The 12,115-nt window shown below is 52.2% G+C and overlaps 2 protein-coding genes across 3 annotated transcripts; one reads left to right on the top strand and one right to left on the bottom strand.

Moving 5' to 3' along the window:
* Positions 1 to 1,959: 1,959 nt before the first annotated feature.
* On the bottom strand, positions 1,960 to 6,118 carry MARCHF9 (membrane associated ring-CH-type finger 9). The gene is made up of 4 exons (XM_059403570.1): positions 5,140 to 6,118; positions 3,964 to 4,119; positions 3,083 to 3,275; positions 1,960 to 2,820 (listed from the first exon to the last, which is right to left on the bottom strand). Exons 1-4 carry the CDS (start codon positions 5,494 to 5,496, stop codon positions 2,486 to 2,488), a joined length of 1,041 nt encoding a protein of 346 aa, XP_059259553.1. The 5' UTR covers positions 5,497 to 6,118; the 3' UTR covers positions 1,960 to 2,485.
* Positions 6,119 to 8,780: 2,662 nt separating this feature from the next.
* CDK4 (cyclin dependent kinase 4) lies at positions 8,781 to 11,943 on the top strand. Of its 2 annotated transcripts, none has more exons than XM_059403571.1 (8): positions 8,781 to 8,984; positions 9,435 to 9,671; positions 9,822 to 9,957; positions 10,074 to 10,241; positions 10,376 to 10,485; positions 10,737 to 10,787; positions 11,147 to 11,282; positions 11,528 to 11,943. In XM_059403571.1, the coding sequence occupies exons 2-8, from the start codon at positions 9,454 to 9,456 to the stop codon at positions 11,618 to 11,620; spliced, it is 912 nt and encodes a 303-aa protein (XP_059259554.1). In that variant the 5' UTR covers positions 8,781 to 8,984; positions 9,435 to 9,453; the 3' UTR covers positions 11,621 to 11,943. The 2 variants fall into 2 exon arrangements, with proteins under 2 accessions (XP_059259554.1, XP_059259556.1); XM_059403573.1 differs by having other exon boundaries at positions 8,782 to 8,984; positions 9,537 to 9,671.
* Positions 11,944 to 12,115: the final 172 nt, after the last annotated feature.

Raw genomic sequence — 12,115 nt, 5'->3', positions numbered from 1 at the left:
GGTTTTTGTGCCTTCACTGCCCTACCTCTCGACTCTTCTACTGTATCTCTGTCCACCCCCACTCCCCTTGACTAAGCTTAAGTTGAACCTGAGTGCCCTTTTAGCAGATCTGAACTTTGAGGGAGAATAAGCCCAATTTCCTCTCACATTCTTTCCCCCTGGAATCAGTGACGAGAATTCTGTACACCCACATTCCTCATCGGGCAAGTATGACTGATTTACTTGAGGAGGATAGCAGTTCCCATCATCCCTTCGTGACAAAAATCTCTTTAGGTTGGAAAAAGGGAAGGAGAAGGGACCATACTGATTGCTGGTCCCAACCCCCATACCAAGCAAGACCTCCAATAGTACTGAAAGGGAGGGAAACATCCTATCTCGCTTGGCCTGTCCTCGCTTAGGACACAGAGTAGAATTGGAGAAGGTGTGTTTGTATTTGTGTGTTCTTCAGTACATCTAAGCTTCCATGGAGGGCCATCATGAGGGACAGTCTGGGCCTGGCACAAGAAACCCCACCTGTGGCATACCTACCAGTCATATTTGCCAGGATAGATTACTAGTAGTCACTCTGATTTGCTCTCTCCTTTCTGACCTCCACCAGCTCTTTTGTGAACAGCAAATCAGGAAAGTCTGGCACTTCTGTCTTCCCAGGTGGAGAATATGGAAGGTTGTCTCTCTACAGAAATAATATCCCACTGGAAAAAAAATGGGGCAGTTGCCTCTGTCCCCTCTTTCTGATCTCCTCAGAGGTTAGAAGTGATATACCTCAATACTTCCAGGTGACTCAAACCTGAGTCTAGTTTCAATGAGAACATTCCCAGCTAAGTCTTGGTGCCAGCACCATGGACAGCAGCCAAGACCCTTTTAGGGAAGGACAGGGAAGACCATTTCTAAGGCAAGGATGTGTGACCTTTAGTAGAGAAGCATTTCCCCCAAAACATCCCCAGGGAGCAGGCAGAACAGAACCTTCCTGAGAAAAGGACCAATAATAGGAAAGGCGTCTGGATCTGACTTAACAATGTATGAAGTAATTATTTTAATTGCTGATGAATAGTTCACTTAAAAGACACCATAATTCATATAATACACAGCCCCAAGGCCTCAGGAGAAAGGAAGCAGGCCTCAGGCTGACCCACATTTTAACCAGTCCTTCCCAAACCCTTTCTCTATAACAACAGCCCTCTACACTGCTGCCTCCAGGCACAACACCTTCCAGTGAATACCACACGGTCAGACCTGTGACCCTGAACTGCCATAGAAGAAGCTTAAGCCAAGGTTGGAGATCCATTCTGTCTCACTCCAAATAAGTCCAGATTCATTTCACACCACTTCCCTGGGTGGAACACATTATCTTGGAAGGACTGATAGAACCCACAAGATCCCCAGAGCAAGAAGGATAGCTCCATCCTTCCCCAGCTCCCAGTGTTTAGGGTGTTGTGGGAGCTCTTACTTTTTTTGCAAATAACCGCCATCCTTCATATTTGCAGTTTCTATTTCCCCCCATATTTCCATTTGTATTATGACAGTCAACACAAATTTCCAAGGCTCTGTGAAACTCCAGGTGAAAAACACATTCTGGAATTTGTTAACCAGCTACTATTTGAAACAAATGGACCACCAACTAGTCTAGAAATCTTTTTACGCCATCATTAATTTTCTTTGCAATGGCTTTCAACCTGTCCCTCATTTATCCTCATTCCAACCCTATGAGGTAGACAGGAAAGCCACGGTGGAGAGATTTTTTTTTCCTAAATCATACAACTTGCAGGTGGCAGTTCCACCCCTTAGACACCTCTGAGCACTGCCACCTAGCAGCCACTGTGAATTATTCGCCAGCAAGTGGGAGTTACACCTCCAACTCAGAACCCACTGCTGCATTTAGGATTTGCAACCTCTGCAGAGAAACCTCCCCACACCTCCCAACCCTCCAGAAAAGCCCCAGATGAGAAAGGAGTCTCCACGTGCATATAAATGATTCTTTATGCCCTCCCCCCATGCAATGGGGGGATGGAGCAGGGCGAGGTCCCCCCCCCCGCCCTCATGCAGGGAACGGGAGGTCAATGTATACTAGTCTTATTGCCAGCTGCCCTGTGGCCATAGGGTGGGGAATAAGGGGTCTAAAACCCCTTTCTTCTGGCATTGGTCCCCCTTCACCAAGTCACCATGGTGGAGCTGGGGACTGGAGGCCCTAGGAGCTGAGGTAAGGACGGTTCTCTAGGGAAGAAAAGATGCTCTCCCCACCTGCCAATTGGCTGCCCCAAGATGAGTGTGAGGAGCTATCGGTGGGGGCTGGAATGTCATCCAGGTGTCTCTACCCAGTGGGTAGCACAGGCCAGACAATGTCTCCAGCTTGAGGTTGCCCCCAGAGATCCTCAGTGGTGGGGGCACTGTGCCCTAAACACCTTGTCCAGGAGGTACCTCCAGCAGCCATGACAGCTCATCTCTGGCCAATGCATCGACTCAAGATCCCTGCTCCTGGAGTTCAGTTTCAGACTGTGGTGACTCTCATGACAACCTCTCGGCCAGAATGGGAACTGGAACGGGCATCTGGTGGCCGTAGCTGTCCAAGGAGGTGCAGGATTGTGTAACCACAGCGCTGAGGCAAGAGCGTCCGCATGCGCTGGGCAGCCGGGGGGCGGCTGGTGGCCCCAGAGGGGGGGCCCGTCCGTGAGGTCCTGGGGCCCGGCTTCCCTGCCGTCCCTCCCCCTGCATCTCCTCCAATGTCCTTGGTCTTGTCGTAATTCAGGACCTTCCACTGCTGGTTCACTGCCTGCCAGCGCTTAAAGATGCGGTAGACAGAGGAGCCTTCGTGGACGATGAGGCCTGAGCAAAAGGGATAAGAAATCCAGGGTCACCTGCTGCCCAGACCTAGGCTAGAGATACTAAAGCAAGTATTTCTCCAGAGTAAGGAGATGGGGTCTGTAAAAGGTCTGAAGAAGCAGGGAAGGGAGGGGCACCAAGATAGCCCTCAAGGCTCCCAATGGTAGAAAATGTGGCTGTGGAGCTGAAAGAATGGGCAGGGAAAGTCAAGTATGTGAGTTGAAGGAAAACACTGAGCAGATAAGGGGGAGAGAGGTGCCCTCACCTATGCAGACGACATCCATGAAGCCATACATGCCGTAGCAGATCTGAAAGAGCAGATCCTGCCGTTGCCACTTGGCTGAAGGGCTGAGTGAGGACCAGATGAGCCAGGAGATGCTGGCAACGAGGAAGAGAGAGCCCAGAACTATGGCTGCAATCTGGACCTTCTCGATGACCGTCAGGGAGATGGCCTGCCACTGTGTGGGAGAAAGGGCTCCAAAAAGTCACAGAAAGAGAAGGAGGGCCAGGTGATGAGTGGCCCTAAAGAGGAAGATGCTGCAGAGCCCTCCTGACACCCCTTCAGGCAGGATTAGCAATCTGTCTCCTCTGCCCTGATCAGACCTAGTACGGAGCACTTTTCCCTTTGTTTGAGACCATTTCCCATCTTATTTTAGAAAGGCAGGTTCAGGCAAGTGCTCTGAACCCAGACCATCTAGGTCTGAATTCCAAATCCTAACTCCATCACTTACTCGCTGCGTAACTTTGGGCAAGCTTTTAAATCTCTTTGAGCATCGTTGTCCTCATCTTTAAAATGGCATAATTTTATAACTAACAGGATTATTATGAAGATAATACTATACACCAAGAAAACCATAGAAAACACTACAGGTTTGCTATCATCATCACCATATTCCGCTGCTGCTGCTTTTTTAATTTTTTTTTCTGTCTTAGTGCCTAAAACAGTGTCTGGAATACAGGTGGCACTCAATAAATGTGAATAAATGAAGGAAGGGAGGATTTACAGGCAGACAGGAGATTGTGGTAAGGGTGGGTAGGAGTAACTGAGGAAAGATGAAACGGATAAATAAGCTCCCTGGAGAGTCCCTGATACTGACTACTCAAAGGCCTTTGCCCCCGTATGGAAGTTCTCTCCTCGCACCTCACCTGCAGTGGGTTCTTGGTGCTGATTGCCAGGACCTGGTACTTGAAGTAGCAGAGCTCACAGCTCCAGGAGCCCCTCTCACTGATCCAGCGGATGAGGCAGGGCTGGTGCGTGCAGCGCACTGAGCCGTCGCAGCGGCAGGGGCTCAGGAGCTCCCCCTGGAGGAAGAGTGAGGAGGGTCCTCGTCAGCTGTCACTACCCCACTCCTGTCCACTCTAAGAGAGGGAAACCTCTCCAGGTCAGTCATTCTCCAACGTTTAAAAAAACCTCAAACCTTTCACCCAAAACAGGGCAAGAGGCTAAGACCACAGCAAAAAAGAAACAACTTAGAGCTCAAGGTAAACTTCCCTGACCAAACAGACGAAGGATAAAAAGAAATGGGGTGGGAGAGTGACTGGGTCTCTTCCTCTCCTCAAATTTAGGGAGGGTGCTCTTAAAGGCTTCCCAAATGGAAAGCTACTCCTTAGGATCTGAAGGGACAGGAGGGTCAGAGCTTCTGAGCCATGCCTTTCTCCTCCTTCCCATCGCTGTAAAGTATTTCACACATGTGGTGCAGACTGGGGGTTATTGTCGTCAGTTTCCAAGTATCAAAAGGGGGGGGGGGGTTCCGGGTGTGGGATTCCTTGATTCCTTTAATCAAGGAATATTTTTCATTAGGTAGGTACACTCCCAGCACTATCCCGGGACAACTTTGTCCATAACATTTAAACAAAGAGTACTCTTTGGAATGAGATGGAAAGTTACGGAATGGGAAGTGAAGAAAAGTGCCCCATGGAGAGAAATACTGAGTAAGGCAAGGGCGTCAGCAGGGCCCCTCCCTTCAAAGGGGGAACAGAAGCACTCTGCCCACTTCAGAGTGAATAGGCCCCTCAGCCTACAGGGACCCCGGGGTGAGAGAAGTTGGGCAAAAAGGCTCTCCCCGTTGATGGGTGAGAGGGATTTTGAGCCCTCCAGGAGAAAGCCCCACCCTTTCCCTGGGAACTCGACCCCCTCCACCCCAAACGTGCGCTCCTCGACTCTCCAGCCAACACCCCCCAACCCCAGACGCACCCGGTACCCACTCTGGGTCCTGGGTCCCGCCCAGCCTCCTCAGGCCCCGCCCCCTGTTCCTGGTCGGCCCGGGCGCCCCAGGTGCGCGCCCCCACCCCTCCCCGCCCGGCCCGGTACCCAGGCCTGACCTGCTCCGGGCCCTGGAAGCAGATTCGGCACTGGGGGGTTCGGAGCCCGCTGTCCAGGCTGCTGCTGAGGGACAGGGCGTCCAGCGCTCCCGGGGGTGGCGGCGGCGGCGCGGGCGGCGGCGGGGGTCCGACCCGCGGCTCCTTGTCGCCGGCCAGGCCCCGGGCCCGCGGCTCCGACCCGTAGTACTCCTCTTCGTCGCCGTCGCCGTCCCGGGTCGAGCAGCCGGCGAAGGGCGCCCAGCCGCAGCCGCCTCCCCCGCCCCCCCGGGGCTGCGGCTCGGCCCGGGGCCGCCCCCCGCCCGTCAGCACCAGCAGCTTCAGCTCGTTCAGGAACATGCGGAGCCGAGACTTGAGCATCGTCCGGGCGCCGGGGGGCGGGAGGCGGCGTACAAGGGGGGCTCTCGGGCGGCGGGGGAAGGGAGAGGACAGGGCCGGGAAGGGGGCGCGCGCTGGAGAGCCGAGCCCGGCTGGGGTCTTCGGGGCCTGAGAGCGCCGTTCACGGCTGCCACAGCCAGGGTTCCGGGGCTTGCGGGGCCGAGAGGGCTGGTGGCCCGGGGGCGGCGGGGCGGGCAGCCATGGTCGGGGCAGGGGGCGGGGAGGGGGGCTCAAGGTGCCGCGCCCCACGGGTCTGGGTCTGGAGCGGGCCGGGCCCCCGGGGTTACGCGCCCCAGTCCTTCTGCGGCGGGGCCGCCCCCCATCGCGGTCCTGCTGGCTCCAGTCCCGCTCCGGTTCCCGGCTCCGACTCGGCTCGGCCCGTGCGCTCGGCGGTGGCAAATGGCGGCTCCTTCCGGCGGCGGCGGCGGCGGCGGAGACCCCCCCGGAGCGGCGGGCGGGCGGGCGGGGCGGGCGGGGCGGGAGCCGGGGAGCCGGTGAGGGATGGAGGGAGGGGCGGGGCGGGGAGCGGGAGAGGAGAAGTGGCCGCGGCTGCGCATCCCCGCCCTGCCCCGCACGAGCAGGTGTCCCCAGAGGCGGGGGCGAGTGTGCGAGCCAGGGAGAGGGTGGAGGGAGGGGAGTGGCCAAGGAGGGGGGGTGTGCACTCGGGTAAAGAATAGGTGTGTTAATGGGGGTCGGGGGAGGGGTGGGAGCGACTGAGGATGGAAGGTGAGTGGTCAAAGACAGGTGCATCAAGGAGGGAGAAGCTTGTGCAAGATGGGAGTGTGCAAAGAAAGAGCTATGCAAGTGTCTGAGGTGAGGAAGGTGAGCAAGAGATGGACTCAAGCAATAAACGCTTTTACACAGAAGACCGACAGCGGAAAATAGATGAGTGTGTAAGGGATGTAGTTGGATTGTATGAAAACAGAAGAGTGTAATTGTAATGTGTGAGGGAGGTGAGTGAGCAAGCGAAACGAGTGCTTAAGGGATGAGAGTGTCTTTCCTGGTACTCTCCTGCCCCACCACCCTACACTGAAGTGAATACCACACACACATACCTACACACAAGCAGCTCTTTGGTTTTGCTTTTATGGAGGTCTTGACCCTGAGAATCAGTTTTTCCCCCTCATCACGTTATTTCTGCCTTACACTGATATCCTTACTCTCCAAGGCTGAGGGAAAAGGGATTCCAGAGGAGCCCTTTGGGTCAAACGCACTGGAAAAAAATTAATTAGTAAAAGAGTAATTAACAGGAGAAGGGAGGGTATGGAACCAGGGACAGACTGCCAAACTAAGTCTCCTCAATAAAAGTGATTAAGGAGAGTGATGCTTTAATGAAGTATTCACATGTTTTGGGTGGATGGATGAATGAATCACAAAGGGGGCTAGAACTCAAGGCAACATAGAGGATGACTTTTATTCTAAAGAATATTCTAAAGGTGAAGCCTAAGTAGACCTTGCAGGGGTAGGAAACCTGCCACAAGGTTTATAAACCAACCAGTCCCAGTAAAAGAGCCAATAAAACATTCACCTCAGGTCAGAAGCCCCTTAGCCAGTTTAGACCTTGAGGTTTTTCTTTCCAGTGTCCCAGCTGCAGTTGCCTGCAAAGGCCCAGAGCTACAACTATCAGAATGCAGAGAAGGGGAATCTGTACTGACATGTATTCCATGTTGCCCTGGAGCGTGGTTTATAGTCATCTCAAGCCTGAGCTGTTATATCCTCCACTAAATGGTTAGGGAGAATAGAAGTTAAGGTGGAAGAAGTGGCCAGCGGAACCTGGGTAGCTCAGTCATTAAAATGTCTGCCTTTGGTTAAGGTCACGATCCCAGAGTCCTGGGATAGAGCCCTGTGCCAGGCTCCCTGCTCCCAGGGACTACGCTTCTCCCTCTGCCCCCCCCCCCCATTGATCTCTCTCTCTCAAATAAATAAAATATTTTTTAAAAGGTGGAAAGTGGCAAATAGAGCTATAAAATGGTTTTAGATTTTAGACAATTTCTTGCAAATGAGATACTGATCCCTTTCTTCTTTATTCTCATTCCCATAAAGGATTAGGAGATCAGAAAGGAAGCTGGAACCAGTAACCAGTACGACAAAGAAAGTCAGAGAAACCTCTCTGTTGTCTATCTTAGGTGTCTGTGAACAGAAGCTATTTAGAAAAGTCTGTGTTCTGGGCAGGAGCAAGGGCTAAGAAAGCTTGCAATGGGGAAGAGAGAGAAGCAGAACGACCCCAGACAGGGTTTGTAGAAGAGCACAGATGGTTCTCATGCAGTGCTAGGGTCTGAGGTGGTGGTGGAAGTAACTTTCTTGCACATGCTCACTCCCGTATCTATCCATCTACATATGTGTAAAATACACATATATACACATGTACAGATACACATATAATCATAGCATCTTAGTGTTGGAAAGATCCTGAAAGGCTAAATATTCCTGTCTCTTGCTCATTGATACCTTCTCTGCCAGAAAGCATTATTTTAACACTACCAGGAAGGGGTGGAAGTTAGAAGAGGGGAGGGCATTACCTTGACACTCTTCCTGTTGGATTACTGCATTAATCTACCCTCCATCAATCCTTTAATCCTAGTTTTGCCCTCAAATGGGTATTGTCTACTCTCTTATACGACCACACACACTGTTGGCTACATCTTTACAGACAGCCTCATCACTACTTTAAAGGGCTAGTGAATGAGACACCAAAAAAAAAAAAAAAAAAAAAAAAAAAAAAAAACCACCCGCATGCACACAGGAAGCAAGCATTCAGTAAAAATTTGTTGAATGAGTGAATGAATGAAACAAAGACACAAATGAGAATGTTTTCCCACGCAGTGAAGCACAGAGGCGACAGCAGCACCTCTGGCTCCCCGTCCCATCCTTCGGATCCCTGACCAGCAGAGAATGAGAGACGTGTAGCGTGTAGTGAGACTGGAGCAGCGCTCAGGATCGGCCTGCAGCCCTGAGTTGGGAATCTGGGTGGCCCAGGTTGCCATGGCACCGCATTGGACTCCACCCTCTCTCTTCTCCTCCGCGGCCCGCCCCCCCAACCCCGCCGGGGTCTGGCAGTCAGTCACGTGTGCCACCGCGTAACCACACCTCTGCTCCTCAGAGCTAAATCAAGGGGTCACGTGTGGTAGCAACAGATCACGTGGTTGCCATCTCCCCACTCCGCCCCCCTCCCCTCCCCGCCCCCTTCCCGGTCATAGCCTCTCCTGGGTACTCCTCTGCGCATGAGTGGCTTGTCACGTGCCCCGAACGTCCGGCTTTCGCCCCGCCCCGCCAGTTTCCGCGCGCCTCTCTGGCAGCTGGTCACATGGTGAGGGTGGGGGTAAGGGGGCCGCTCTAGCTTGCGGCCTGTGTCTATGGTCGGGCCCGTAGCGTCCTGCTGACCCGTCCAGAGCTCGAGTGTATGGCGCTGCAGGATCTGGCTCCGCGGCCCCGATAACGGGCCGCCCCCGCAACTCCCGGCACGGAGTGAGGTAAGTATATCCCCTTCCCAGGAATGGAGACGGTTTTCGCTCTCCACGGCTGCCTACGCGGACAAGTTATGGAAGGGTCGCTCGACGGCGGGAAGTGGGGCAGGGTGTAATTTGTTCCTTTGTGGTCATTTGGAGGTGTCATTTTGGGGCCTGGATGTCGGGTCTTCGATGCGGGGGGTGTGTCGTGTGAGATGGAACCCTGTGCGGGGCGCGATGGTCCGTCCTAAAGGAAAAGGAATTTTTTATTTTAGGGTTTTACGTGGCTGGAGGGGTTGGGGTTAGAGTCCTTGTGTTGCCTGAGGGGCTAGCCTCAAGGAAGATTGGAGAAGGGACGAGATGGTGGTGGGGTGTCTTTGTGATGTCTTTTGTGGGAATCACTTTATTGCTGTAGGTTCATACCATCTGAACTCTGGAAGGGATTTTCGGTGGCAGGGGTCTTTGTGATTGTAGGGTCTTCTCTGTTCTGAGAATGGCTACTCCTCGATATGAGCCAGTGGCTGAGATTGGTGTTGGTGCCTATGGAACGGTATACAAGGCCCGTGATCCCCACAGTGGACACTTCGTGGCCCTCAAGAGCGTGAGAGTCCCTAATGGAGGAGGTGCTGGAGGGGGCCTTCCCATCAGCACAGTTCGTGAGGTGGCCTTACTGAGGCGGCTGGAGGCTTTTGAGCATCCCAACGTTGTTCGGTGAGATGGTGGAGGGTTATTAGTGGGTAGTAAAGGGGAAAAGACAACTTTTGGTGGGGAGTGGTGGTCAGGAGAGAAATGGGGATCCTGAGAAAATAGGGGGTCCAAAAGGATTGATCAAGTAAATGAGTGACCATTTGTTCTGGGCAGGCTGATGGATGTCTGTGCCACCGCCCGAACTGATCGGGAGACCAAAGTGACCCTGGTGTTTGAGCACGTGGACCAAGACCTGAGGACATATCTGGACAAGGCACCCCCCCCGGGCTTGCCAGTGGAGACCATCAAGGTGAGTAGGGTGGGTAGACATAGAAGGTACATTGAGACCTTTGTAGTAGAACCTGTTCTGATTTCAGGTATGGTGCCTAGATTCCAGTTCCTCTGTTCCTTCCCCTTCCAAACCAGGATCTCATGCGCCAGTTTCTAAGAGGCCTAGATTTCCTTCATGCCAACTGCATTGTTCACCGAGACCTGAAGCCAGAGAACATTCTGGTGACCAGTGGTGGGACAGTGAAGCTGGCTGACTTTGGCCTGGCCAGAATCTACAGCTACCAGATGGCACTTACACCTGTGGTCAGTAGAAAGATGGGGGTAGGAGAGTGGTTGACCATAGCAGTTGAGAAGTCATGGGCTTTGTGATTTTAGTCAAGCTGTTGTGGTTCATCATAACCCATAGGGTCCTCATGTACTTTTCCGATTCCTGTAAGGTTGTTACACTCTGGTACCGTGCTCCAGAAGTTCTTCTGCAGTCTACATATGCAACACCTGTGGACATGTGGAGCGTTGGCTGTATCTTCGCAGAGATGTTTCGTCGCAAGTATGAGACCCAAGTATCCTGAATTCTCTTGAGTTTCCTAAATCTCGTAATCCTAAACCACATCCATTCCCTGCCTATTCTTTCATTTAAGTATCACTGACCATTTTCTTCCTAACCAGAAACTGAAATGTCCTGGATTAGGAACTTCACATCCCTCTCCTGTCAGTACCCTCGGTTTTGAGCCACTAGCAAAAATGACTCCACTACCATATCTTTGAGAATGACTGCTACCTGTGTTTTTCTTACTTTAGGCCTCTCTTCTGTGGAAACTCTGAAGCTGACCAGTTAGGCAAAATCTTTGAGTAAGTGACCAGCATGGGGAAAACTTTCTATTCTCAGTCTTTTTTTTTTTTTTTTTTTTTTTTTTAAGATTTTATTTATTTATTTGACAGAGAGAAATTACAAGTACACTGAGAGGCAGGCAGAGAGAGAGAGGAAGGGAAGCAGGCTCCCTGCTGAGCAGAGAGCCCGATGCGGGACTCGATCCCAGGACCCTGAGATCATGACCTGAGCCGAAGGCAGCGGCTTAACCCACTGAGCCACCCAGGCGCCCTCTATTCTCAGTCTTTTTTCTGCTGAGCCCTGGGTGGCAATTGGTCTGCCTCTGGAGTTGTGGGCTGTAGAAGGACCCTCTTGACCAGAGCTCTCCTGTTACCTATAGCCTGATCGGGCTGCCTCCAGAGGATGACTGGCCCCGAGATGTATCTCTACCCCGAGGAGCCTTTTCCCCCAGAGGGCCCCGTCCGGTGCAGTCAGTGGTACCTGAGATGGAGGAGTCTGGAGCACAGCTAATGCTGGTACTGGGCCTGGGCATGGGCACAGGGTGAGGTTGGGGTGGGAATGAAGCAGTATAAAAAGGACCCAGATCGTCACGGTAACTAAGACTTGGTTGGTTCATGGGCGAGTTTTTACTGTTGCTGTGAATAGGCCACCAACAAAGAAGGATGTAGAAAACAGCCTATCCTGGGTATTGTTGGGAGTGAGCAAGTCTATCTGTCTTTTTTTGTCTTCATGGTCTTTGATCTTTGCCTCCCCTTCTCAGGAGATGCTGACTTTTAACCCACACAAGCGAATCTCTGCCTTCCGAGCCCTGCAGCACTCTTACCTACAAAAGCCAGAAGGTAACCCAGAGTGAGCAGTGGAGTGGCTGCGACAGGACTGAGAGAAGAGAAGCTGTCATTTCCCTTTCTTTGAACACTTGAGTGGAGAGCTCCCCAGTTGAGTAAGGCCATCTTGGCCGTCATCTCTGAGGCTATGGAAACAACTCCTCCCACTTTTTACTGAGAATATTTGGCTGCCTTAATGACATTCCCCTCCTTCCCTGCCTTTTGTGGCTTATCCTTCTCCTCTTCCCTTATTTTCATACACCAAGGGGTATGTCCCTTGTTCTCCCCTTTCCTATCTTGATATTGGGATCTTTTTTATACAGGAAAAACAAAACAAAACAAAGAAATACGGTCTTTTTTTTTTTTTTTTTTTAAATATTTCTTTCTCTGATGGGTTTTGCCATTTGGGGATTTAGAAAAACCATTTGGAAGATGGAATTTCATAGAATCTTATAAGAGTCTCCCTAGGTCACAGGACCTATATAGGCAAGCAGAGAGCCCCTCAATTGGCAAGAGAAGAAAAG

The sequence above is a fragment of the Mustela nigripes genome, chromosome 6 (assembly GCF_022355385.1).
Source record: "Mustela nigripes isolate SB6536 chromosome 6, MUSNIG.SB6536, whole genome shotgun sequence".
Classification (NCBI taxonomy): Eukaryota; Metazoa; Chordata; class Mammalia; order Carnivora; family Mustelidae; genus Mustela; species Mustela nigripes.
Note: the sequence above shows the minus strand (reverse complement) of the source record. Positions and strands in the feature narration are given on the sequence as shown.